Source organism: Osmerus eperlanus, chromosome 17 (assembly GCF_963692335.1).
Source record: "Osmerus eperlanus chromosome 17, fOsmEpe2.1, whole genome shotgun sequence".
NCBI lineage: Eukaryota > Metazoa > Chordata > Actinopteri > Osmeriformes > Osmeridae > Osmerus > Osmerus eperlanus.
In genome coordinates this window covers 4,557,861-4,581,521 of record NC_085034.1, presented here as the reverse complement: position 1 = coordinate 4,581,521, position 23,661 = coordinate 4,557,861, and the positions used below count along the sequence as shown (strand labels likewise).

The 23,661-nt window shown below is 44.5% G+C and overlaps 3 protein-coding genes across 4 annotated transcripts in view; 2 read left to right on the top strand and 1 right to left on the bottom strand.

Annotated features, from left to right (window-relative positions):
• LOC134037779 (uncharacterized) overlaps window positions 1-7,368 on the top strand; it is a 35,615-nt gene extending 28,247 nt beyond the window's left edge. The window contains exons 11-15 of the mRNA XM_062483291.1: window positions 2,682-2,752; window positions 2,897-3,007; window positions 3,123-3,220; window positions 6,099-6,168; window positions 7,070-7,368. Of these exons, the coding sequence (XP_062339275.1) occupies window positions 2,682-2,752; window positions 2,897-3,007; window positions 3,123-3,220; window positions 6,099-6,168; window positions 7,070-7,321 (602 nt within the window). The 3' untranslated portion in view covers window positions 7,322-7,368. The remainder of the gene's footprint in view (window positions 1-2,681; window positions 2,753-2,896; window positions 3,008-3,122; window positions 3,221-6,098; window positions 6,169-7,069) is intronic.
• A 1,352-nt stretch (window positions 7,369-8,720) lies between these two features.
• Window positions 8,721-10,457, bottom strand: ascl1a (achaete-scute family bHLH transcription factor 1a). The gene is made up of 2 exons (XM_062483237.1): window positions 9,692-10,457; window positions 8,721-9,563 (listed from the first exon to the last, which is right to left on the bottom strand). The coding sequence occupies exon 1, from the start codon at window positions 10,295-10,297 to the stop codon at window positions 9,704-9,706; it is 594 nt and encodes a 197-aa protein (XP_062339221.1). The 5' UTR covers window positions 10,298-10,457; the 3' UTR covers window positions 8,721-9,563; window positions 9,692-9,703.
• Window positions 10,458-13,195: 2,738 nt separating this feature from the next.
• Window positions 13,196-20,025, top strand: itfg2 (integrin alpha FG-GAP repeat containing 2). Of its 2 annotated transcripts, none has more exons than XM_062483430.1 (12): window positions 13,196-13,411; window positions 13,623-13,718; window positions 13,912-13,953; window positions 14,079-14,256; window positions 14,407-14,546; window positions 14,656-14,804; window positions 15,016-15,110; window positions 15,287-15,340; window positions 16,270-16,361; window positions 16,524-16,641; window positions 17,382-17,555; window positions 19,664-19,849. In XM_062483430.1, exons 1-12 carry the CDS (start codon window positions 13,316-13,318, stop codon window positions 19,687-19,689), a joined length of 1,260 nt encoding a protein of 419 aa, XP_062339414.1. In that variant the 5' UTR covers window positions 13,196-13,315; the 3' UTR covers window positions 19,690-19,849. The 2 variants fall into 2 exon arrangements, with proteins under 2 accessions (XP_062339414.1, XP_062339413.1); XM_062483429.1 differs by lacking the exon at window positions 19,664-19,849 and adding an exon at window positions 19,869-20,025 and having other exon boundaries at window positions 13,197-13,411.
• Window positions 20,026-23,661: the final 3,636 nt, after the last annotated feature.

Genomic DNA, 23,661 nt, shown 5'->3' with positions numbered 1-23,661 from the left:
GGAAATAAGAGCAAAACATTCTGTTGAATGGAGTACAACAATAAATATTATTCTGACAGAACCCCCTACTGCTCCTCCTACTGGCCCATAGTTACATCTATATTACTAGTGGTACATTTAAATTCTAAGGACTGTATTCTGTTCAAAGGGGTCACTATTTAAAATACTGTGACATACTATGCTCACATATGTAATTCTGCAATTAAGTGTTTGAAAAGTTAACATTTAAAACAAAAACATTGGGGGATAAGTTATACCAACCTGTCAAGCGATTTGACTCAATTTGACTACAAAATAGCAGTATCACAACACTTCTGATGTCAGTTTGCTCAGATTGTTTGTGTTGACACATCTCATGGTACAGCATAAACCCTGACTAGGTAAACTACTATGAAAACGGTATGCTAACTCTCGATGCTAATCTCTTCTGAATGCAGGTTTGGGTATGCATACATTGAATATGGGGCATGTTGCTCTATAACATTCTCCCGCTAGAAAAAGGGGGTCATCGCTGGTCTACTTTTGAATGTGATCTTTGTTAGTGGAATTATAGGACACTTCATACAAGTATCTGTGTGGCGATGAGCAGAAACAAAGGTCTAGGATTAAGTGGGAAACAGGAAAAAAAACAAACAAGTGAATGCATAAGAAACACAATAGACCTCTGTGTTCCTGTATTGTGCTGTTGCCTGTCCCAGCTATGTTTACTATCATTTTATGGATCATGGCTATAATGTCTCTTAGAGAATGAGTTTGTCGTTGTAATAACAAAGCCCAAGAAAACAACATCCCAGTAACCTAGATTTACACTCAGGCATTTATGTCTGATTCACACATTTGATGAATGTTGTTCATCGGGTAGTGGATTTCCATGAAAATATAAATCATGTATACATGAATACCTAAAGTGACAATCATACAGACAGGGTGTTTGTCACCTGTCAGCCATGGATGCTGAAAGTGATGTCAAAGTGTGTGCTAAATGAGTTGTGACTTGGGTTTTTGTGGTAGTGTGTAAGAGAGCGGCGACTCACTTGAAAAGAACAAAAACAGGAAAAACAAACGCCAGTGAAAGAGTGAACCTCCCTGCTCATCATCATCATCACGTCTCCATTCTTCCTCTCTCAATCGCAACTGAATCGCCTCGGTCTCATTACAGATTACAGCCTTGGCGGAGTGACTCTCCCCTTTCTCTCGCCTTTCTCTGCACAGTCCTTCTCTTGATTAACATTTTCTGCTAGGCTTCACACCAAAGGCGCAACCTGTGCGCTTTAAAGGCAGGGTGGAAAAAAAAGCCATCAAGCGCTGGGGTGGAATCAGATAAGGCTATCAGGCAGGAGGCTTTAGTGGCCGCTCTTTGTCCTCCTCCTCCACCCGCCTGTGCTTCCTCCCTCAATCTCTCACTTCACTGCACCTTTTGTCCGGCTGATTTCCCGATGGAGTGGCCCCCTCAGTCACAGACCCCCTGATCCCTGGCAATACTGCAGGCCCTATCGCGTGTGTGTGTGTGTGCGTGCGTGTTTATTCACACCAGGTTACAGCAGGAGGAGCAGCGCAATTTTCAGGTCTGTGAGTGAGAGAGAGAGAGAGAGAGAGAGAGAGAGAGAGAGAGAGAGAGAGAGAGAGAGAGAGAGAGTCCTGAAGAGAGTGGATCACCACTGGGGACAGTTATGGAGGGACCTTTCTTATCCCTAACAGAAGTGTCCTTAGTGCTAAGCAGACAAGCAGTGTACTCTGTCACACCGGTTTACACCACTGGCTTGCTCAGTGCAGTATACCTGTGACTGTATGTGTGTGGTGTGTGTGTGTGAGTGAGTGTATGCGTGTGTGTGTGTGTTTCTGTGAGTGTATGTGTGCACTCCTGTGTGTGTGTGTGTGTGTGTGTGTGTGTGTGTGTGTGTGTGTGTGTGTGTGTGTGTGTGTGTGTGTGTGTGTGTGTGTGTGTGTAGGTGTGTGTGTGTGAGTGTGTGTGTCATGGGGTGTTAGACAGGGGTTGGGGCTAAATCCCTGGCCAGGCGCTGCTTTGGGACCGGCTGTGTGACTGGAGGTCTCTCTGAAGCCCTTCTCGTCACAGATATTTGCAAACAGATGTACGAAGCCAGGCCGTAGGTTTTGATCAATCAAGCCTTAACAAGTCAAGTTGACTACATGCGAATGTAACACTTTGCATGTGAAAGACAGAAGCCATAGAAGGCCTGGTTTTGATTAGGCCTAAGCAGATAAATGCCAGATTGAAATGACCCCCTGCCATCCGGGAGCAGACCAGAAGTCCAGGGGTTTAAATCCAGACTGATATCAACCCTGTTTCTTCTCTTTCTTCTGCCCCCCAATGAATACATCCATTATTCAGTGGACTCTTTCTCATCTTCTGAATTGAAGTGCCAGCAGCTTAAAGAGCTCCATCTCCTTTCTAATTTTTTTTCTTTTATTGTCTGCCTTCCATCAAATGTGCTTACTGAAATAGCCATGGACATGATAAACACAAATGGATACCGCTCCAGAGAATTTCTTGCGTTGTCAGTAAATGTAATATAGTAAAAATCGGCCAAAGCTTGAGGCAAGTTTGAAATGATCCAGTGAACCAATGGAACACATTGGTTTGTGTTTACTTTCTCTCTATCTTCCTTCTTGTCTTCTTCCCCCCCTTCCCTTCTTTCTTTAACACTCTTGTTTTTTTGCAGTTGACTTCTTGGCAAAGTATTGCATTTTCAGTCAAGAGAAGCTGGCAGAATACAAAAGGGCTTTTGAAGCAGTAAGTGAAAAGGGGATTTAAACGGTCTCTGTCTTGTCCTGCCTTAGATATTCTCTTTCTATTTCTCTTTCAATTTTTTATTTCCTCACCCTTTCGATTCTCCCGAGATCTCCTGTATATTGATGATGAAGATGATGTTTCTAGGTAGATAGCGATGGCGATGGTTACATTTCCTGTCTTCAAGTGCTGCAAGCACTAAAGCACATCATCCCTCCAGAACTTCTAACTGATGAAGAGGAGATATATGTCTATAGGGTGAGTTCAGCACACACACACACGTGAAGACACACATTCACACACGTGTACAAACATACACACACAGACATATCCAGATCACACTCAGACATACCCGCTGCCTGTTTTCCCTCAGATCCTGGAGATGGTGGATTTCAGGGTGACAGATGGACTCACAGACCTGAGGCTCTTCGCTGTGGTCGCAAGCCTGGCTCAGAAAATAGCCACTATGGAGTGAGTAGCCTGGGTCACAAATCCAACTCCCTCCTTGCAATGAAGTCGAGAGGGGTGTCACTGGCCTCCCATGAATAAAAATAAGTGTGTGTATGTGGGTGTATGTTGTTGTGTCTCTGTGTGTGCGGTCCCTAGTTTGCATTTGCCAGGGATTTTCACTGTACAGCAGTGTGTTTTTTACACAGAAGCATTACAGTGTCTGTCAGTCAAGTCTGTGTGTATCAGTGTGCCTTTCCTTCTATATTTATGGCTGTGTGAGTGTGCATGTCAGCATATATATACAAGTTTGTCGAGCTGGGCGGTCAGAGAGGCCCTTTAGAAGACCATCCCACTGATTAGAGTGTTGGGTTAGGGCCCCTGCCTCTGTACTATGTCCCATATGCCACAGATTCCCACACACTGTGCCATTCTCTCACCAAGGTTTTATGGCTGCATACAGACTGCAGTGAGGAGAGTCGCCCTGTTTTGAGGCCTCCAGGGTCAGGGGCTTCTTCTGGAGGTTGTGCCCAGTGTGAGAGCTCTCTGTGTGGACAGAGCCAGGGTCATGGGTCCCCTGATTTACGACTGGCCCATTGGTTGTTTGGGTGAAGAGGCTCTTTAGCCCTTGTCTGTGGTCCCACCTACCCACCAATTGCAAAAGACCAGGGTGTCTGCTCTGAAAAGAAGTAATTATGGTAATGATAATTAATGTCTGAAGCATGGGGCATCTCTTTTCTGGAAAGTTCCTAAAGTAGTACATGGTGAAACACAATGACCAGCAATCCTAATACCTTTCCCTAAACTAAGGAAAACAATGCTTAAGAATTCCTCTCATCTGATCCTACCTGAACTAAATGTATCCCGTTACTTTCTTTAATCCCATTGTCTTAATCCCAGCATAGAAATAAGATGTTATAGTATCAGCACAATAGCTCTCTCAGATTCTGCTAGCCTTTGAAGTTTAACTGAGTTTCGGATCCAAAATAAGTATGTACCATTCCTCCTTTAACCTCTAGTCTTGTCACTCTCTTTTGCCCTTCCCCCATACGGTCACCACCTTTTAATCTCTCCCTCTCATTCTTTCTTTCTTTCTCTCTTGCTTGCTTTGTTTCTGTCTGTATGTCTGACTCGTTCACTTTCGATCTCTCCCTCTCTCTCTGCCTCTCTCTCTCCCCGTTCCCCTCTCCCCTTCTCCCTCTCCTTCTGTGCTCTGGTGTGGTGGCCCCTGACTCGGTCCATCTGTCCCTCTGCAGGACTGTGCAGCTCAGTCCGTTGTCTCGTACAGCGCCACATTCCCCCAAGGCAAGTCACATGGTCTGGAAGCCACATTTCCATAGAGAAGCCGATCAAATGCCTGTACAGGACTCTGAAGGAACCTCTCGGCCCAAGTCATGCAGATGGGTCAGATAATAGGCGTGTGTGATGCCTGTTCTCATTTCTCATGTCTGTGTGTAGTGTTTTGTAGTGTTTCAGTAGTATGATTCTGTTTGATCCATTCTGTTTATCTTGCTGATGCAGCAGTTACAGTAAATCCTGCAGTTCCTGGAAATTACAAGAGTGACTCAGAACTGAGAGAAGGAGCAGAAATAAGAGAGAAACCTGAGAATGGACCTGCTCACCTTTAATACACTGACCAACAATACCCTTTTTTTCCTCTTCTCCACCTTCCCTTCCCTTCTTCAGAACTGCTGCTATTCTCTCAAACCAACTGTGTCCCGCTCAAACTAAGTCTCCCCATAAAAACAAGTGTCAATTTCTCCTGTCAGTCAAATCAAACTGGGTCAGCATGCGTCCCAGCACAGGGACCCCCAACCTCATTGACCTCGCTGCCCCCCAACGAAGAGACCGCCAAAACTATGGCCATTACGTAAGTGAGAAGTCTGCTGGGTTGTCGACTGCAGGGTGCCCGGGGAGGGCCAACAAAAGAAGTGGGTTAGGCTGCTATTATCCTCCCCACTGCTCTTCCAGGTCCCTCGTTTGGCCAGCTTGTATCACGCCGCCAATGTCCTTAGCGCACCAGCGTTCAGGCTCTTTTACTGCAAACTAAGTGCAATTAATGATCATTAGCTGTCCTGTCTCGCCTCATGCTCGTCAAGTCACTGCATGGACGATGTGGGCCAATCGCTGCAGCGGAGGCACCCAGGCGTGAGCTCAACTCGGTGGCCGAGCGTAGGGGCCATTCTTCCCCCGACTGGCCAGTCAGCAAGAGGGGAGGGGCTCATTAACACAGGGGGCTCGTTAGAGCGGGGGTGACGGCCGTCGCCATGCCACACGCTGGACAGGAGAGGTCTGTCTCGGCACAGTCGTTCGTGTCTCTGTCTAATTATACGAACGGGCTGGATTGTGTCGGTCAGAGAATGGTCACATTGCACCAGAGCGTGCCCTACAACTCTCCCTGCGTCCCTCCTCCCCCTCCTGCGCCCTCCCTCCTTCTCCTCCCCCCTCTTCCAGACCGTACCAGAGCAGTTTTATCCGTTACTGTGGCGGGACGTCCGCTGTCATTGTTTGGGGGGACAGGCCACTGTGAGCAACCACAATGGGCTCAAAACATTTTACCATCACGTCTCCCCAAACTCAGCATCGCACAGGAGATCCCCGCCAAAAAAATACCCGCCACAGGACCCAGACATCCATGACCACCCTGACTCCCTCTTCTCTGTCTGTCTCCTTTAGCTCGCATGATTCCTCTGTGTCTCCATCTCCAGTCCCAACTCTTCCCTCCAGATGGGCTTGGAGTTTACTGTGGTTTATGTGGGTCATATAATGTGGCAAGTGGCTACCAGATAGGTTTGCAAAGAAAGGAACTTGAACTTTAACCATCGAATCAAGAAGGCTTAGACATGTAGAGGTAATGTTTTACTGTTGAGTGATTGCTGTTTGTTTTGGGGCTTTTTTACAGTGAATTTATGCGTACTCTGATTAGCAAGATGGATTTCCGTTCTCTGCAGCTGAAATTGTACAAGGCAAAGGTAGATAGCTCTCCCTTACACATAACCTGTTTATTCAACAAACACTGCAGTATCTTTGCATACTGGGGTTTCATGTACAGTATTTATAGATATATAAGAGCTCAGTTGCGTTCTGTCCTCCTCCACACTACACCTCCACTTTCTTCATGGCCCGCGGGTATAATTACAGGGAAATAAACACTCAGAAACACTTTGAAGAGAGATTCAAATGCAAGCTTAGTAAAACTAGCTTTTTGTCTGAGGGGCACCAAGAACATGTTTTGAAATCAAGCACTGAGTGAGAGAGAGAGAGAGAGAGAGAGAGAGAGAGAGAGAGAGAGAGAGAGAGAGAGAGAGAGAGAGAGAGAGAGAGAGAGAGAGAGAGCACTTTTCACCTTCATGGACTACAAGGTCTGATCTCATGAAAGTACCCAGGGATGACCATCCTGTCCTGGCTGTACAATAGTTAGCCTGTGACAAGCTGCAAATGATCCAGTACTCTGCCACTGGCTGCCCAGGTAGCTTGTGCCATTCATACGGGGAGGTAGGGCAAGCCACTGAATGGGAAGGCAATATGAAAGCCTGTGGCCAGGGATGTGGAAACTGAGCCCTGTCCAGGTAGGGGAGGCTTTGTAATTATAGAGCTGTTAGGGATAGGTTTGTTAACTGGAGAAGTAAAAGGGAGAAATGGGCTAATTGCCAAGGGATTATATACCCCCCTCCCCCCAATTATCGCTTAACGCCACAAACAGGTGCACTAACACAAGACTAGAAACAGACTGATGTAACCCAAGCCTGCTTAGAGAGAATCAAGCACACTAATACACACCTGTTTGCATGCACATACACACACACAGTCCACACCGTTTCATATTAAAAAGATCCCGCTTTCTTCAGGTATTGACATAATTGTCCCCAACAGCAGCTGTTCCTGTTTCTACTGGAGGCACAGGCAGAGGGCGCTGTGGCACAGCAGGGCTGCATCAGTGCAGAGCAACTGCTGGTAGAGCTGAAGGCTGGGGGGATCCACCAGGAGCATGAGGAAGCCATCCGACAGGAACTACAGCAGCTCCACTCCCTTGACCTGCTGGACTTCCTGGCATACCTGCCCATGTTTGTTCTCATCCACAACTCAGTCATTGCCAACCCCCTCGATGACTCCAGCCACCTGTGAGATCATTCACACTAATGACCCTTTCTGTGTCCATTGCATATTTCCGGGGCGTTATGCATGAAAGGTGAAAAGAAAAATACTTCCCCTCAGGGAACAATTATAATGTCCCTTGAAAGTGAGTTAGTTTTGGGGGGGCACATGGTGGCTAGATTGGAACCTGTATCTTTAATTGTTGGTGCACTTTGTGATTTACTCAATGTTCATTTAGTTATGGGTTATTTTAGTGTTCAATATGTTTACTCCTACTAAACATAAAAAATGTGCGATCACTTTGCAACATGATATATGCATAACTAAGACGGTGTGTTCCTGTAACAGTAGTGCATGTGCAATACAATTGTTACCTATCAGAATGTTTGATTCACATAATCATTTACAAAACGCTGTATATGTGTATGTTTATGTAAAGGAATGTTTGTAAAAGTAGCATACGTTTCTGCTGCGCAATAACTTTACATAAGGCTACCTATATTATCTTTGACGATTCCCCCGTCTAGTCAACAAATGGTTCACATCCTCCGGCATTTTCCCCCAAGGGCAGTTGTTGAGTGTAGTCGCGCGCTGCTGTCAGAAGGCACACGCCGTTAGCAAATTCAGTGTGCTGTCTCCACTTGACCACTATACAACCTCATTCACTCATTAAACCAGGCACGCGCCTTCCCACAAACGCGTCTCTACCTGTCTGCTGAGATGGCTTTTGTGGTCGTGAAAGACATGGACCTAAAACCATATTGAAATGGTTAAACCGTTGTATGTGCTGTATCAGTTGGTGCAAACATGGATTAAGATAAACTTTCACTATTAAAGTCTGGAATAAACCAATTTTTATTGCTTATGCAAAAACATTCTCCACAATATTCGCGGAGTATGCAGTATCTGAGTTTTCTTTTTACCAAGCACAATAGTCCTAGTAAAGGTTTTTCGGACCCGTACTGTATATGTTATAGGCTATGAGTTATTTGGCGAAAAGGGCCCACAGAGTAAATGTTGTTTGTCTTATCACTGCACATAGAATCCCTACTGTCGTAGGCCTATCCATGATATTGGCAAGATCAAAAGCTAGTGCACAGAACTGGCACTGCGATATCTACATTTCAGAGCTTGTCTCGACAATTTATCGTACAGACGATATTTTACACACAATTTAGACTCAAATATCAGTGATAAGAAGCAGTGAAGGAGGTGCGTAAAAGTGTGCCGTGCAAAATGGTGACGTTGGAACTGCGTAAGATCTTTTGAATACCCACTGAGATTTATCAGAATAGAATTGTCTTAATATCTGCTCTTTTTAAGATGTGGCGAACACCCTTGATGCCTATTCCGTTTTGTAGTGTTGTCAAACCTGACTTAATGGTAGGCTTTCATGCAAAGAACGACATGTGAATAAGGATTACTTCAGAAAATGTTTTATTAGAGTGTAGAAAATATGATTATAGGCTTTTCTCTTTTCAACCAACAATAGAAGTAAAGGCAATGTAGAGCTGGCAGTAGAGAGAGATACAATGCGTAGCCATTGTGCTCTGTTTGGACAATAGCTGCATAACCTTTGATCATTGTGGACGTCATGACATGGTAAAATACATGTATGTTTCTATTAAATAAGACACATTGGTGCTAACATAAAAATGCAGAGTATCAAACTCTTACTTGAGACCTCATGAACCATACACAGAATAGCCAGCTCCAGAGCATTATAGACTACAAGTCTAAATAGGCAAGAGGTATAAAGCAACATATCAATATATTGTCAAAATATATACAAAACTGTGTACAAAACATCTATAAATCTCTTACATACAAAAATATCTTAATATATTTCAAACATGTTTGATATAATTTCATATAATAAAATCCGAGAGGTGGAAGCATTTTGAATCAAATGTTACAGAAGTTAACCAAGAGGGTTGCTGTTCTTTGATTGGGTTTAGCATAGTTTGAAAGAAATATTTTTAAATAATGTATATGGTGAAGCATTAAAGTCACGTTTGAAACAAATTTGTTTTCATGGGCGAATGCATGGAAGTATCGTTTCCAACGCTGCAGAGCAGAGCCATCCTTCGTAAGTCCTTTGGCACTTCAGAATGGCCAGATAAGCATTTGTAGCGCAAGGCCAATGCTAACTGAACCGGACCGTGTGAGCCACCATACCGGGCCAGATCTCTGTGCATCTTGTGAAGGAAGCGAACTCCGCAGGGACTCTTCCAAGCGCGAACTGGGAGTTTCATAGATTTGAACCATATATCTGTGCAGACAAAACAGAACAGGAATGTTATTCAGTTGCTCACGTTTTATAGAAAACAACAGTAAAACCATAGCTACAAGAATATACAACAATACTAATATTTGTGATTTGGATAATATAATTCTTACCTAAGCAGATGCTCAGAACCAGTTGGTAAAGTCTAGTAGCTCTTGTTCCTCGGGACTCAGGGGGTCGTAGGACCCCTCGTCGGAGGAGTAGGAGGACACTGGGGAACCTGCCATCGAATTCATGTCGTTGGAGTAGTTCTGAGAGATGGTGGGCGATAGAACCCCGGACTGAAACGCGGCACTTACGGCGTCATGTTCGTCCAGAAGCTGCTGGAGCGCGCGTATGTACTCCACGGCCGACCGCAGGGTTTCCACTTTGCTCATCTTCTTGTTGGCTGCACCATTGGGGACATGTTCACGCAGAGTGGCGAAGCCGTTGTTGACCAGCTTCACTCTGTTGCGCTCCCTCTCGTTCCTCCTCGCCACAGCGTGCGGTTGCTGTTGTGGCAGGCTGTACCCAAAGCCGGCAAAGTTCAGCCTCCGCTTGCATCTCAGCAGTTCTGGAGAGGATGAGCGCTGCCTCTTCACCTTGGATGTTGACTTGCCGCTGCCTTGGCTGCTGGTTGGGCTGAGCTGGATGCTCTGAGCTGCTGCCGCAAAGAAACAGGCAGGTGGCATGAACTGCTGCTGGCCAACATTGATCTCCATCTTAGCTGTGATGTCCATTGTAAATTGCTTAAGATATAAAACAAGAGTAGAAGAATAATCTCAAAGTCTTGGAGTGATAGGTGGCAGTGCGTCCTGCTCGTGGCGTTCACGTGGGACTTAATGCTCTCTTTAGTCTTGTTTAATGGGCAGTCTTCTGGGCTCCTGCCTCGCACACTCCTCGGGCTGCACTGAGTCCTGAGAAAGGGCAGTAACCGGGCTTTTCAATACATTGGCAGCCCCACGCGCTGGACCTGACCACGCCTCCTCTCGCTTGTCGTATTCACCTAGGCTCCTGTGCTGTACGCCAGGCGCGTGCCACTTCAACCACTGAACAAACAGTCACCCAAGCACAACTGGTTGCAGCTTGTGGAGTTTTTACTTGTCTTGAGTGTTGCCAGCTATAGAATAAGCATTTCAATTGTTTAATTTTGAAGACCCATGCATCCAAGTTCCCAAACAATTTACTTTATTATTTACAACAACGACGTTTCCTGTTTTTCTTATGCTTCTATAATTCAAAATGATTTTTGATTAGGCTATTTCAATACAATTTACTTTTATAAATAGCATATACAACTATTTTTTTTATATTTCATGAACAAGTAGGCTACATGAGAAAGTAGATGCATTGCTGGAAAGCTATCCAAACAGAAGGTATTAAAAAGTAACATTTTCAACCAAGCCGTAACTGACGTTCAGCATAGTCCACATTATGATTTGTTTATGGGGAAATAAGCCTATACGCTTTTTTACGCACTTCAATAGCTTTCCTTGTGGACCAAAAAGTGGTGCTGAAAGGCAGCTTTCCGCGAACCTATATGCAGGCAGTTAGGATTGTGTCTCACATTTCGCGTAAATTATGATAGGCTAGGTTCTGGATTTTTTACTTTCTTTAGTTTGGCGTTTAGTAGGCTACATACTTTGTCTTGGATAGTCCCATACCGTTTATTGTTAACACTTTACAGCCGCATTTGAATACTGCTCCTTTGAAAGAATAAAGCTTTGTGCAGCAGAGGCGAATTTTCCACTTTCGTTGGAGCTAATCATCACCAACGTAGAGGTGGAACGGAAGGGCAAATCTGTGGAGGGGCCGCATTCGAGGATGTTTTGTGTATGATTTGACACACCCTATTTTGTTACACTAGCCTCGACACAGTGTATTTCTACATTTTTTGTTTCTTTTTAAAGGGAGCATTATATGACATGTCTTTCACGTAGACAATGCCAACCGACTACAAACTCAGTGTGCGTGTGTGTCTGTGTGAGTGAGTACGTGCGTGCGTGACAGAGAGAGTGCATGAGTGAGTGAGTGAGTGAGTGAGCGAGTGCGTGCGTGTGTGCGTGAGAGAGAGAGAGAGAGAGAGAGAGAGAGAGAGAGAGAGAGAGAGAGAGAGAGAGAGAGGGGGGGGGGAGTGCGTGAGTGAGTAAGTACTTGAAAGTTTGGAAGGGGGGCTGTAATAAATTGTGCAATTTTTCTGTGTTGGCTGTGGCATTCAAGATCAAGCTTGTATTGAGGTACCCAGCCCCCACCAACTTTTCTTTTCTTTTTCCTCCCCTTTCTGGCACAGCAAGAGAGTTTAGAAAAGAAGCGTGGGTTCTATTCAGCATCCCCCTGCCCCCTCACCATTGCTGGGCTTTCTGAAACCTATCTACCATGCCCTGTCAGTGCGGTTCCAGAGTCCAATTAGCGCTTTGTAAAGATTTTTTTTCCCTCTGCGATCTTCCAGAGGCAGGAAGGGCGCTCCCCTTCTTCTAGTGTTCCAGTCATAGCTGAGTGTAATAATTAATATGACATCTGGGCGCTTGAGCTTCCATTGAAACACCTCTGTCTTTCTCTCTTGGTCTTTGGATTTTACTGGGAGATAATAAAACAAAATTTATATGGACTCATTTGTCCCATTTATAATCTCAGTGTGATATGAGGGATTAATTTCCAATTTGTTAGCTGTTAAAAATAAATTGCCTAGTGTTCTTGTGTTTACGTGGTCGGCGTGGGTCGTCTAGAACTTCTATAGTAGGCCTATTATGTGCAACATAGGAACAATGTGTTATTGCTTCAGACCGGGAGAATTGCGCGTTAAAGTTGAGTTTTGAGCATTTAGAAAATAGATACTTTTTATTTTGTATTTGAAAAACGTGAAGGAAAACCCTTGATTATTGTGAACAACAAGTTTTTATTCCATAATTCGACACTTGGGTTCGTCAAATCAGTGTTCCGTAGAAAAGAATAGTGTGTTGGACTGCAGGCCAATTATTACTTGGGAGGGAGTTACACACAGCATGTTAAGAGGTCATAACTAGGCTACCTGTTTACCCTTGTTTACGCACACTCTCACACGCGCACACGCATACACACCGTTACATTTTGTAAAGGGCTCCGTACTAGCACATCTGTGTGTATTAGGCTCTTGATATTCACTAAGAAGTAAGAAGACATACTTTGTTAGGCGTGTTGACCTGTCAGAGTATTAAATAGCCATCTCATTTCGGATAAAAAATATTTCTGGAAATTTGATTGCAAATAACCTTTTGTATGATATTGCTTCAAAAATTATAATCGTTTAAAATAAATGATAAAGACCAGAAACAAAAATAGATCACAATATTTTCGCTGTACAGCAGTTCCCTCTAGAGGTGTCGCGGTGTATCACACATTCCTGTTTACTCATGATCTACCGCATGATGGCACTGTTCATCCTACCGATTATCTACTACACTGAGGTGAATTGCAAGAGTAAAATAGGAAAATAACAAATTAATAAAATGAGAGATTTTGGCACATTACTTCAGGGGCGTGCATGTTAACAATTATAAGTGTAATTGTTGTTAGAATATGGCGAATCAAGATAGCTGTCGATTCTCTCATCACAAACCCAACAAGAATGTCTTTCTTGGGCTTCCGTAGTGGTTTTATCATGCGCTCTTCTGTTTACTTTTTGTTAAGAGTGAAGTCATGTGCAGTATTAGCTTGTACAGCCAGCTTGGTAGTTTTTAATTGAAACATTAAGTAAGTCTTTCAGTCTCCTAGGCGCTCATATGCGTTCCCTGAGCTATGTTCAGCGTGTCAGCTTGGATTTCACGGGGACCCTGTTCCCTCATGCAATTTGCCTCGGAGATGCCGATAACGACTCGGTAATGTATCATCAGCTCGTGTCAGTAGCTAACGTTTAATGTAGGCTAATATTTCAGATTTGATAATGTGTGGTAACTTCAGTTGAAAAGTTATGTCTCCTCAAGAATGGGTACTTATACATTCACTTAATTTATGTTGTAAAAAAATAAATTCAGTGCATTGTCTGATTTGTTGATCTTCCTGTCGATTTGACTTGTCCCCTACCCTTAGCTGAATGAACTCGTCGTAGGTGACACTAGTGGAAAACTGCTTGTGTACAAGAATGATGATTCCAAACCCTGGATCACAAGAACGTGCGCGGGCATGGTTAGTAAAGAAACATATCTTATAGTTTTTGCTAGCTTACGCTACGAAACAGAAGTAATGTGTAACGCTTGCAAGGGTTATTACTCTATTTGACTCGTTTTCATACTTTCAGTCTTATAAGAAGAATTCAGATTGAAAGGTGGGAAACTTACCTTGCGTCACCTTTCACTCTTCATTTGTTCTTGTGTACTAGCTCACATGCGTTGCAGTTGGAGATGTCTGTAACAAAGGAAAGGTGAGTCGCATAAACATGAGATGGTCAAGCAGTGAAAGCTATTTCAAAATATCATTGTATAGTTTTTTGCTCACTCATACAGTATCAAAGAGTTGTCATAATGGCCACTTTATCATATCTTGTAGAACTTTGTAGTGGCTGTTGGAGCAGAAGGTTGGTTCCACATGTTTGACCTGACAGGGATTGGGGCAGGCAAGGCAGAATCTTCCAGCCAGCATGAAGCTCTATTCTCAGACGATCAAAAACCCTGTTTTACCCAGCACATTCCTGCCAACACCAAAGTCATTCTTATTAGTGACATAGGTAAGCTTGTTGTGTGATGATGCAGTGTATATAGATTTGCTGTGCATGCGTTCTGCTCTTAATGAAATGCGCTCCCTCTCTCTCTCTCTTTCCTCTGTCTGTGTGTGTGTGTGTGTGTGTGTGTCTGTCCGTTTCTCTGTCTGGGTGCAGATGGTGACGGACTGAATGAGCTGGTAGTGGGCTACACAGATCGTGTGGTGAGAGCATTCCGCTGGGAGGAGCCCTCTGATTCCTCTGACCCCAGCCCTGGACAGCTGGTCTTGCTCAAGAAGTGGCTCCTAGAGGGACAGGTATTCATCACATGGATCAGTATGAACGCTCCAAAAAGAAGAGGTTAAATTGAATGAAAATGACATTTGAAGTGTTCCCGCACTGTCTGCTGTTTTCCCTCTGCAACAGGTGGACAGTCTGTCAGTCAACCCGGGCCCTCGGGGATCACCAGAGCTGATGGTGTCCCAGCCCGGCTGTGGCTACGCTATTCTGCTCTGCTCCTGGACACAGAAGGCCTCCTCTGGCTCTGGAGACGATGCCCCAGCCACACCAGCAAGGTAGCTTCCATACTACATGCTATTTATGAAGACATCTGGTAGTTTGAATGAAAACATACACATATTGGTGTGCATTAACTATGTTGTGGCTCTCAGATACTACATTTCAGGCCATAGCGGGTTGGGGGGGGGGGGTGTACTTTGTGTGTACCTTGTGTGTACTTTATGCTTGTGTTTATATTGTGTTTTATATTGTTTATGTAAATAACAGTGAAGGCCCCTCTAGAGATGTAATTCTACATCTGACCACTGGGCGGATCCACAACAAGAACGTCTCCACTCACCTTATTGGTAGCATCAGTCGAGGTACATCATAGAGAAATAGTAGCATACATTAAATATGTCGACATAACATGTATTTATAACAACTACACAATAAATTATATAACTCGAACATTTTGAAATATGCTGAAGTTTTTTACTAACTTTGTTAGTAAGAAAAATGCAATGTTAAAAACATTAATGTGTTTTTTTTGTAACAGGTTCCAAAGGTGACTCATCAAAATTTGGCCTATTTGCTCTCTGCACACTGGATGGTGAGTCAGTAGGTAGAGATTATCAATATGCTGTTTTTTAGTTCTTGGGCTAATGACAAATACATATTCACTTATTAGCATTTCCATGATAAAACAGCATAAAACACCAACAATAAAATGCTGCTGATGGTGTATGGCGACAATCATGACTTTGAGGGAAGGGTGGTGAACATCCAGTAGCTGAGCTGTCACACAGTAGCAGATGTAGACAGAGACCTGTGTGAGCTACTGGAGAGACAATTTATATTTGAAGGAGAGGGAACCGATGGGATTATTCTGCTGGAGAAGCCTGCCACAAACACGTGTATTACCAGTCTCCATGAGACTGCTCGACATGCCCGTGTAAGCCCATTAAGATCAAATTGTAATGAGTTTCACTGAGAGAAGATGGAAATGATGCTGGTCTTTAATAAAATACAATTGTTCCATAAATGTACATTTTCTGTGGTGTCTGCTGTGCTGCTGAGAAACAGAGGCAGAGAGATTGACAGAGGGGGCGAGAAACAGCTGGAGAGAAAGAGATACTGTAGAGAGACAAAGAAACTGAGGTAAACAGACAGATTGACTGACTGAAAATATGACAGTGAGAGAGAGATACCGAGGCAAAGAAGTAGAGAAATAAAGAAAAGGAGATGGCGTTGATCTAAGGTCGGCCTCCGTTCTGTTGTCCCTAATGTCCTTGTACTGAACCCAGGTGTAGGTTCCTCTCTTCACTCTCCTTAGTCTGATGACAAGTCAGACACAGCTGCTCATCAGGCCTCTGCTGAGGGAGGGAATGAGATAGCACTCAGTTACATTGATGTGCTTTTCCTTAACACTCGGTCAACCAGATATTGACACTTAAGGACATTGCATTGTGCCAGAATACTTACAATACAGTATAATATGTTGTGAAAAGTAGGTTGATGGGTCGACTGTTGTTCCTCTAGGTACCCTGAAGTTGATGGACAGCTCAGAGCAGTTGATGTGGTCAGTGCAAGTAGATCACCAACTCTTTGCCCTTCAGAAGCTGGATGTGACTGTGAGTTTATACACATCTGCCTTGTGTGTGTGTGTGTGCCTAGATTTTAAAATTTGGTTTGAGATAAAGGTATTGGTACAGTATCCACAGAATGTGTGTATCTCGGCTAACTTGTTTGTGTTAATTTGATGGTTATCTGATCGTGTGTGTGACTGTTTCCAGGGCGATGGCAGTGAAGAGGTGGTTGCATGCGCTTGGGACGGTCAAACTTACATCATTGACCAAAATCGCACGGTCGTCCGCTTCCAGTTTGATGAGAATGTGAACGCATTCTGTGCAGGTGAAACCTCGCTGACTCACTGTGTAGATATAATGAGTCCCTCAATCTATGATTCTTATCAGTTTCTTGTATTGGTCTGTCAGTTGAACTTTTAACACGTTTAACACATTTTTCTTGTCACGGACTAGACCAAGTACATGCATTGAATAATAATCCACACCCACACCAAAAGTTGTCTCTAGGGGGCAGTATTGAAGTTCTGTCTCTCACAGCAAACGAACATCATCGTCTTTTGTCTTTTCCCTTCCGTAAACTGACTCTCCGGTCTACGCTCATTCTACTTGGAGAGAGATTATATTATTATTGAATAAAAAGATGAAAGAAAACCAATGACAAAAGTCCTGGGTCCACTGTAAAGACAATACAGGAGCTCATTCTTATTCTGTTCTCTCCATGCTTCAAACTTATTTGTGAGCATGCTCCCTTTGTCCTCTGTTTAATAGCTTGTATTCCCAATGGTTGTAGTCATTAGTGTGTGTCAGCTCGGTGTCCGCAGTGTGTGTGAAGTTCCTCTGGTGATCCATGCATCAGTGCACCGTGTGAATCACACAGCTCACTCGAATGCTGTCCCATGCATTCATACAACCTCCGACTGACTCAAATATCACACCACGTCCACACAAAGGAATCACCATCCTGTTGATATGCGTGAGATAAACCATGCCGTTAATGAACACTGGCACACTGGATGGAGATGATCTTAACTGCTCCTCGGGTGTTGTGTGTCTTGCATGAATCAGGCCAGTACACCTGCAAGGATGGAAAGAACAGCCCATGCCTGGTGTACGTGAGCTTCAACCATAAGATCTTTGTTTACTGGAGGGTGGAGCTGGAGCGCATGGAGCCCACCAACCTGCTCCGCGTTCTGGAGGAGCGATCCGAGTTCAAGGCCCGGCTGGAGCAGCTGGGAGTGGGTGAGTTGGCCGGCTAAGGAACTGGCTCTACACGCTTTCCATCCTGTGGCGTTCCTCGATGAATCTTATCTTCGATGAATGAATACTGACGCGCAAGTGTGCCGAACACAGGGGAGAAAGGGGTAAATAGACAATGCCTTTTTATAAACTCGTGTCCTCATCCAAATGTATGTAAATCTGCGCCCCACCAGCAGTCTCTGGTTAGGCGTGACTAGAGTATTTATAGAGGGCACAGTAATCCATGAGCACAGGGGTCCGCTCTCATTTCTCTCGCTCTCTTTCGTCTCTCTCTCCCCATCCCTCCTCAGGGAAGTTCTTGCTCAGCAGCCCAGTCACACTGTCCAGTGCTTACTGCATCATAATCCGCAGTACGCAGTAAACAATACGACACAATTCAGCATGTGGGGAATGTTCCATTTAAAATGGTGGTGAAATATTAGCTTTGACAGTGCATAGGCATTGCATGCCTCATGTTTCAAATGTAAGTACCCAGGATGTGCATGTATGCTTACATACATACGTACATACATAATACATACATGGCATGTTAGAAGCTCTGCTGTGGTCCATTAGGATGATCCAGCCCATACTCATTGTGACAGGTTAACTGAGAGTGGCAGGACCTGAACAGAGACCTGCCATGCTGATGGCAGGGGATCTGTTCAACTGTCTGTTGTTAGACAACTCTAGCATGGAGGACAGACCAGTTTGACCAGGGAAATGATTACCCTCAGTTCCATTCACAGCGCGCCGCTTGAGTGCACCACAGGGTTGAGCTCTTACAGTCACCTCCTGATCTGCTTAATAGCAGTCCAGCTTCCTGCACCAGTTAATAATTCAACCTCTGGGCTTGTTGTTCCTCCTGGCCCTGATTTCAGCACTGTTACCTAACTCATCATGGGACACTAGTCGAGGGGTGCGGAGGATAGGCAGAGAAAGGAAGGGGAGAGGAGAGGCAGAGTAGAGGCAGAGTAGAGGGAGAGGAGAGGCAGAGGAGAGGGAGAGTAGAGGTAGAGTAGAGGGAGTGTAGAGGGAGAGGCAGAGGAGAGGGAGAGGAATAGTGACATACAGAGGAGTGTGTAACTGAGTAGGGAAGGCAGATGTATAAATGAGGGGAGGAAGGGGATGTGTGAGAGAGAGGGAGTATAGGCCTGCAGTGTAGAGGGAAGGAAAGAGGGATGTGCAGGCAGTTAACAGGATGAGCCGTTCTGGCATGCTGCAGAGGGGGATACGACTGGCTCAGCCCAGTTAGCAGGGAGAACATCAGCTCATGGATAATAGATCTGCAGGGGTATATGGTCGTGTAGCTAATATAATATGGTCAGTGTAGCTAATAGCTTTCATCATGTGTGTGATTATTATTTCCCATGTCATCGCCCAAAGACCCGTAACTAACTATTACCTCTCTCTGATGGTCCATCAGGGTTGTAAAAAATATGTTAGGGAGTCTAGAGGCAGTTATTGCAAATAGTTTACACAGATGGGTGTTTTCTCAGGCAGAGGTAGGAGTGTTGCATTATGCAGTGAGAAGCACTTTATACTGTACCTTTTGAGGGATTTGTCTTTCAGAGCTTTTTATTTCCGCTGTGAACAGCCTGCCTCCTAAGTGCTAGCTCTTAAGCTCAGAGTCAATACAATTCTGAAAGAATTTCTACAGATGTTAAAGTAGGTTCCCGCAAATTAATTAAATTGTCCTAGCTTTCCATCAGTCATGACTGAACGGTTGGTTAGTTTACATTCCTGATTTTATGTGGATTATTCCACCCTTAATTAAACAGAGGATGGTTATGATGAAATATCACACAAAGTGGAAGGCAACTTCTACATTAACAGTGATAAAGGGGCATGGTCTTAAGGTGGTCAATCCATGTCACCAAATGTGACACTTAAAATGACTACCACTCCATTATTTCGCTCTTGATTGAATGTCCTCCTGTAATGCACTTTCATTAATTACCAGCAAAGTCGTGCAGCCTGTTATTGGCGTAATAATCGTGAATCATCCTCTGATAAATCCGTTTGCTTAGCATGGACAAGGCCATGGTAGGCAGCAGTAAGAGACTTTTAAACCTCTGAGTCTTAATGAGCACAGTTTCATTTTCATTCAGACGCTGCTTCTATCAACATCCCATAACCCAGCCCACAATCACAGAGGACACTGAAGTTTTCACAGCGGCAGAGTAAACCTTGTTCCCTCCAAAGGATTTGAACCTACAACCATCCAGGTCAAAAGGCCCAGGCCCCAGAGGAAAAGTCAGGTCAGACAGCAAGCGTCTGATCAAAGGTCAACACCACAATTTATGTCCCCAACAGACCCCGAGGACACCGCAGTCGTGAGGGAGCTGGTTGGAGGTCTCCTCTATGGAGATGCACCGAAGAACACTTCTTCTGAATAACCAATAGTACAATTACTGATATACTGTCATTTGTAAATACTATGTTAATAAAGGCTGAAATACACCCTCTTAAATATGTAGTATTTCTATGTCATATAATAAATACGTGGATCTATTCAAATACTTTAAATGGTTTGCTTGGGCCTGCTTGGCATGGTTTTACTTCCAGTAAACCAGTCAGGGCATCTAGCGTTGAACAGGCACATTTGAGGTTTGACTGAGGTGTAAAAGCTTATACCAGGATTTGATTCAGCTCAGGTCTCACATCAAGTATCTTCCTCCTGCTATTAAAGAGCTACACTCTTACTCCATCATTTGTATTCTGTGAACCAGTAAGTTCTGCAGCAGACTGAGAGAAAAAAAAAAAACTGTAGTGGTATGCTTAAAAACCCTTATCAACCATAATCATATTCATCTAGTTAAGGTCAGGGTTTTTAAACAGTTTTTTTACTCAGAATTGAAACAGAAATACAGTGAAAGCGCTGAAGCAGGCACTCTATCAGTTCGACCTACCTTCAAATTATACTATTATCCAAGTCTGAGTCAAACTCCTCCCATCTGTGAGCTCTGTCCCTGGTCATCCTCAAGGATTTTGTGCACCAAAGATGTTACATAATGCAAAATGTGTTGCGTAACGTGGATCATCACCAAAGCCAAAACCGTTGTATTGTTTGTCACGTTGGTACAGCCGAGAACTTCTCTAAGGGCAGCGGTGTAAACAGGAACTGCCTACTGGATCTTCAGGGGAATCTCCCTGAAGCCTCAGGGGAGGATCCTCTACCCAGCCGTACCCTGTTTCTGTGGCTCTCATCCATAATAGATGAGGAGGAACCACTGTGTGTCTGTTTCTTTGTGTCAGAGAACGACCGAGAGGAAAATAAGCCTGCGCATGAGGTAAACTGTGTGCGTCAGAGAGAGAGAGAGAGAGAGAGAGAGGAAATGTGTGAGTGTTGAAGAGAGAAGAGGTGAGTTTATGGTCAGGTGTCTGAGGAGACAACAGCTCTCTCCTCAGACTGGTGGTGCCCTTCAGAGGCCGGGCCAGACCTCCGCAGGGCAGACGGTACTCTCCGACTGAGAGCCTGAGGGAATGCTTCTCTTTGATATTTGTGTGCTCTCATTTGAAGGGTAATCACACAAGTTGTGTTGGAATCTAACCGCCTATGGTTACGATAAATAGATTAGATAGTAGTGTATCCTTTGCCTTAGTGTGTATTTAAAAATGTATTTGGTATCTTACACACTTAAGGATTTAAATTGAGGATTTGGTCAACTAAAAACATGCTCAGTCAGTGTTGCCCTTAAATGTAGAGGTCCAAAAAGTCAGCATTCCTGTTAGCATACTGTAGTTTGAACGGGTTTCTGTTTTTGACCGTTAATGGTCAAGCCGATAACGTGCTTTAACGTGTCACGTTGGTTCCCAGGACCTGTGTGCCTATTTGAGTCAACAGAGGGAACAGCCAAGCACAGCGTTCTTCCTCCACGGTCCTGCCCACCATTCCTCCTTTCCGTTCCATTAGCTAACCAAGACCTCTGACCGTGGCCTCCCCTCCCCTGAAGGCCTGACGACCGCCATGTGATCTCATCTGGCCCAGAGATTCATGGTATTTTTTGGGGGGGTCAGATGGCTGAGCGGTTAGGGAATCGGGCTAGTAATCTGAAGGTTGCCAGATTTCGATTCCCGGCTGTGCCAAAATGACGTTTTGTCCTTGGGCAAGGCACTTCACCCTACTTGCCTCGGCGGGAATGTCCCTGTACTTACTGTAAGTCGCTCTGGATAAGAGCGTCTGCTAAATGACTAAATGTATTTTTGGGAGGGAGGAAGGAGGACCATCCCTGTGGCCTGTCTGAGTGCTGCCTGTATCCCACGTGTCTCTGACCTCTGCCGTGGGATTTTCCTCATGCTGGTAGGCTGGCTTTTTTCCACACAAAAGCAGCAGAGGATCCTGGGAAATGACAACCCAGGGCTAGTGAGTCTGCCTTCATCCCTCTCTGCCTCCATTCTCTGGGTCTCTGTGCATGTTCACAAGTGTCATCTAGCAAGTGTATTCTAGTGAGTGTTAAAAAAAAAAGATTAAGCCTCTTTATTTTGGTCTAGCCTAGTAAACATAAACTCACAAGGTTATTGTCTGAAGTGGAAGATATAGGATCAATGTAGTTATATTGTTGATTGTCACTATAAATGTCATTAATGAAGTTTAAAAAAAGAGTACAGTCTGGTTGATTAGTCAGTGTGGTTTACCAGATTACTTCTCCACAAAGATTCTGGATGTCTATATAGACCAACGCAATGCTACAAAGGTATGATTCACATGGTGCAACAATTTCCATTTGATATGCTTCCACAGAGTGTTCCAAAATGGTTTGTTTAGCCCAAAGAAAGTAAATCACTGTTGTGATAGCAGAGGTCACTGGTGACTAGCAAGCCTCATCATTAGGTCCTGGGTCTGAGTGAGCTGACAGCATGGTAGGGCACTGCCAGTGCTAACGCTGTATGCTGCCAAGAATGAATGCTGGCATGCTTTCTCTACTAAACGAGCATGAATCATGTGAGGCAGTCACAGAGTGTTATTGACAGCATCTAATTTGTAGTGTCTACTAATTTGTTTGAAATCATTGGCCATAAATAAAGGAAACGTTTCGGGATGCTTTACTTGAAAACTGTATGCTGGAACAAATGCAGTATTTGATGCAGTTTTGAGAAAGAAAACCTTCAGAAGAGTGAAATGTATGTATAGAAAGCTAATGTGAAAACATCTTGCATTTAGGAGTGAAGAAAATAGTTGCGCCAGGTGCCAGCCATTGGGAATTCCTTATAACGTCAAGTGTTTCACCCTCGTGACCAGTGGCAATTGGTGGTTCATTCTGGTTTTCATAGTAGCTATTAATAAACAGCCGCTGGCTGCAGGCCAATTTTGCTGTGATGGCTCTTCTGTGAGACGAAAGCCCCTTCCCTCGATTAGTGGCACACACAGTGAGACTGATTTATGTTCCATGTGTGCCTTCATTGTCCTTTCAAGGTCTTTTTTCCATTTAAGGGTTTAAATTACATTTTTATATCTCCCATCCACCCACCCCTATATGTCCTGTTAGCAAAGCCACATAAAACCCTGTCCGTCTTCAAGACCATTTCATCCAGCTGCCATGTGCCCACGACTGCATGCTAAGGCAGGCAGAGGTTTCACCGTGGAGAGTCCTGATCCTGACTGACAGCCAGCTGGGCTCCGCCCTCTGAAGGGCTCTTGGTGCGAGGGCAGCCTTAATCTCCACGCCTCGATCTGCTCCTCCACTTGACGCAGCTGATTAATGACGTCCGATTCTGCCAGTGCCAGGTTTAAAACTTCTTGGTTTAATCGTCTTCTTATCCCCCTGGAGGGATGGGAATGTGGGACGAATGACACAAGTGGCAGTTTTAATAAGCGTGGCTGTTATCCGTGTCCACTAGTTGCCTCCTCTGCAGTGTTTGTGTCAGTGTGTTTCCTTGTTGGTGTCAGCCTGTTGTGGTTCATATGGTAAGGTAGATCCCGTTGTGAGGGGGTTCATCTGGTGTGGTGGTTCATGTTGGGTGGTGGTTCATGTTGGGTGGTGGTTCACATAGTGAGTTGGAGCTGGTGCCCTATGTTTCACTGTGGACAGGAAGGAGTCCTGTTGTTCTCAGTGCCTCTCAGTGCCTCCCTCTTTCCTGGGATTTTCAACCATGTCATTTTGCATGC

Coding starts and splice junctions, on each gene's coding strand:
- ascl1a (XM_062483237.1), bottom strand. CDS start 10,297: ATGGACATCACAGCTAAGATGGAGATCAATGTTGGCCAGCAGCAGTTC.
- itfg2 (XM_062483429.1), top strand. CDS start 13,316: ATGCGTTCCCTGAGCTATGTTCAGCGTGTCAGCTTGGATTTCACGGGG. Junction 13,412..13,622: donor GAGATGCCGATAACGACTCG/GTAATGTATCAT, acceptor CCCTACCCTTAG/CTGAATGAACTCGTCGTAGG. Junction 14,257..14,406: donor CATTCTTATTAGTGACATAG/GTAAGCTTGTTG, acceptor GTCTGGGTGCAG/ATGGTGACGGACTGAATGAG.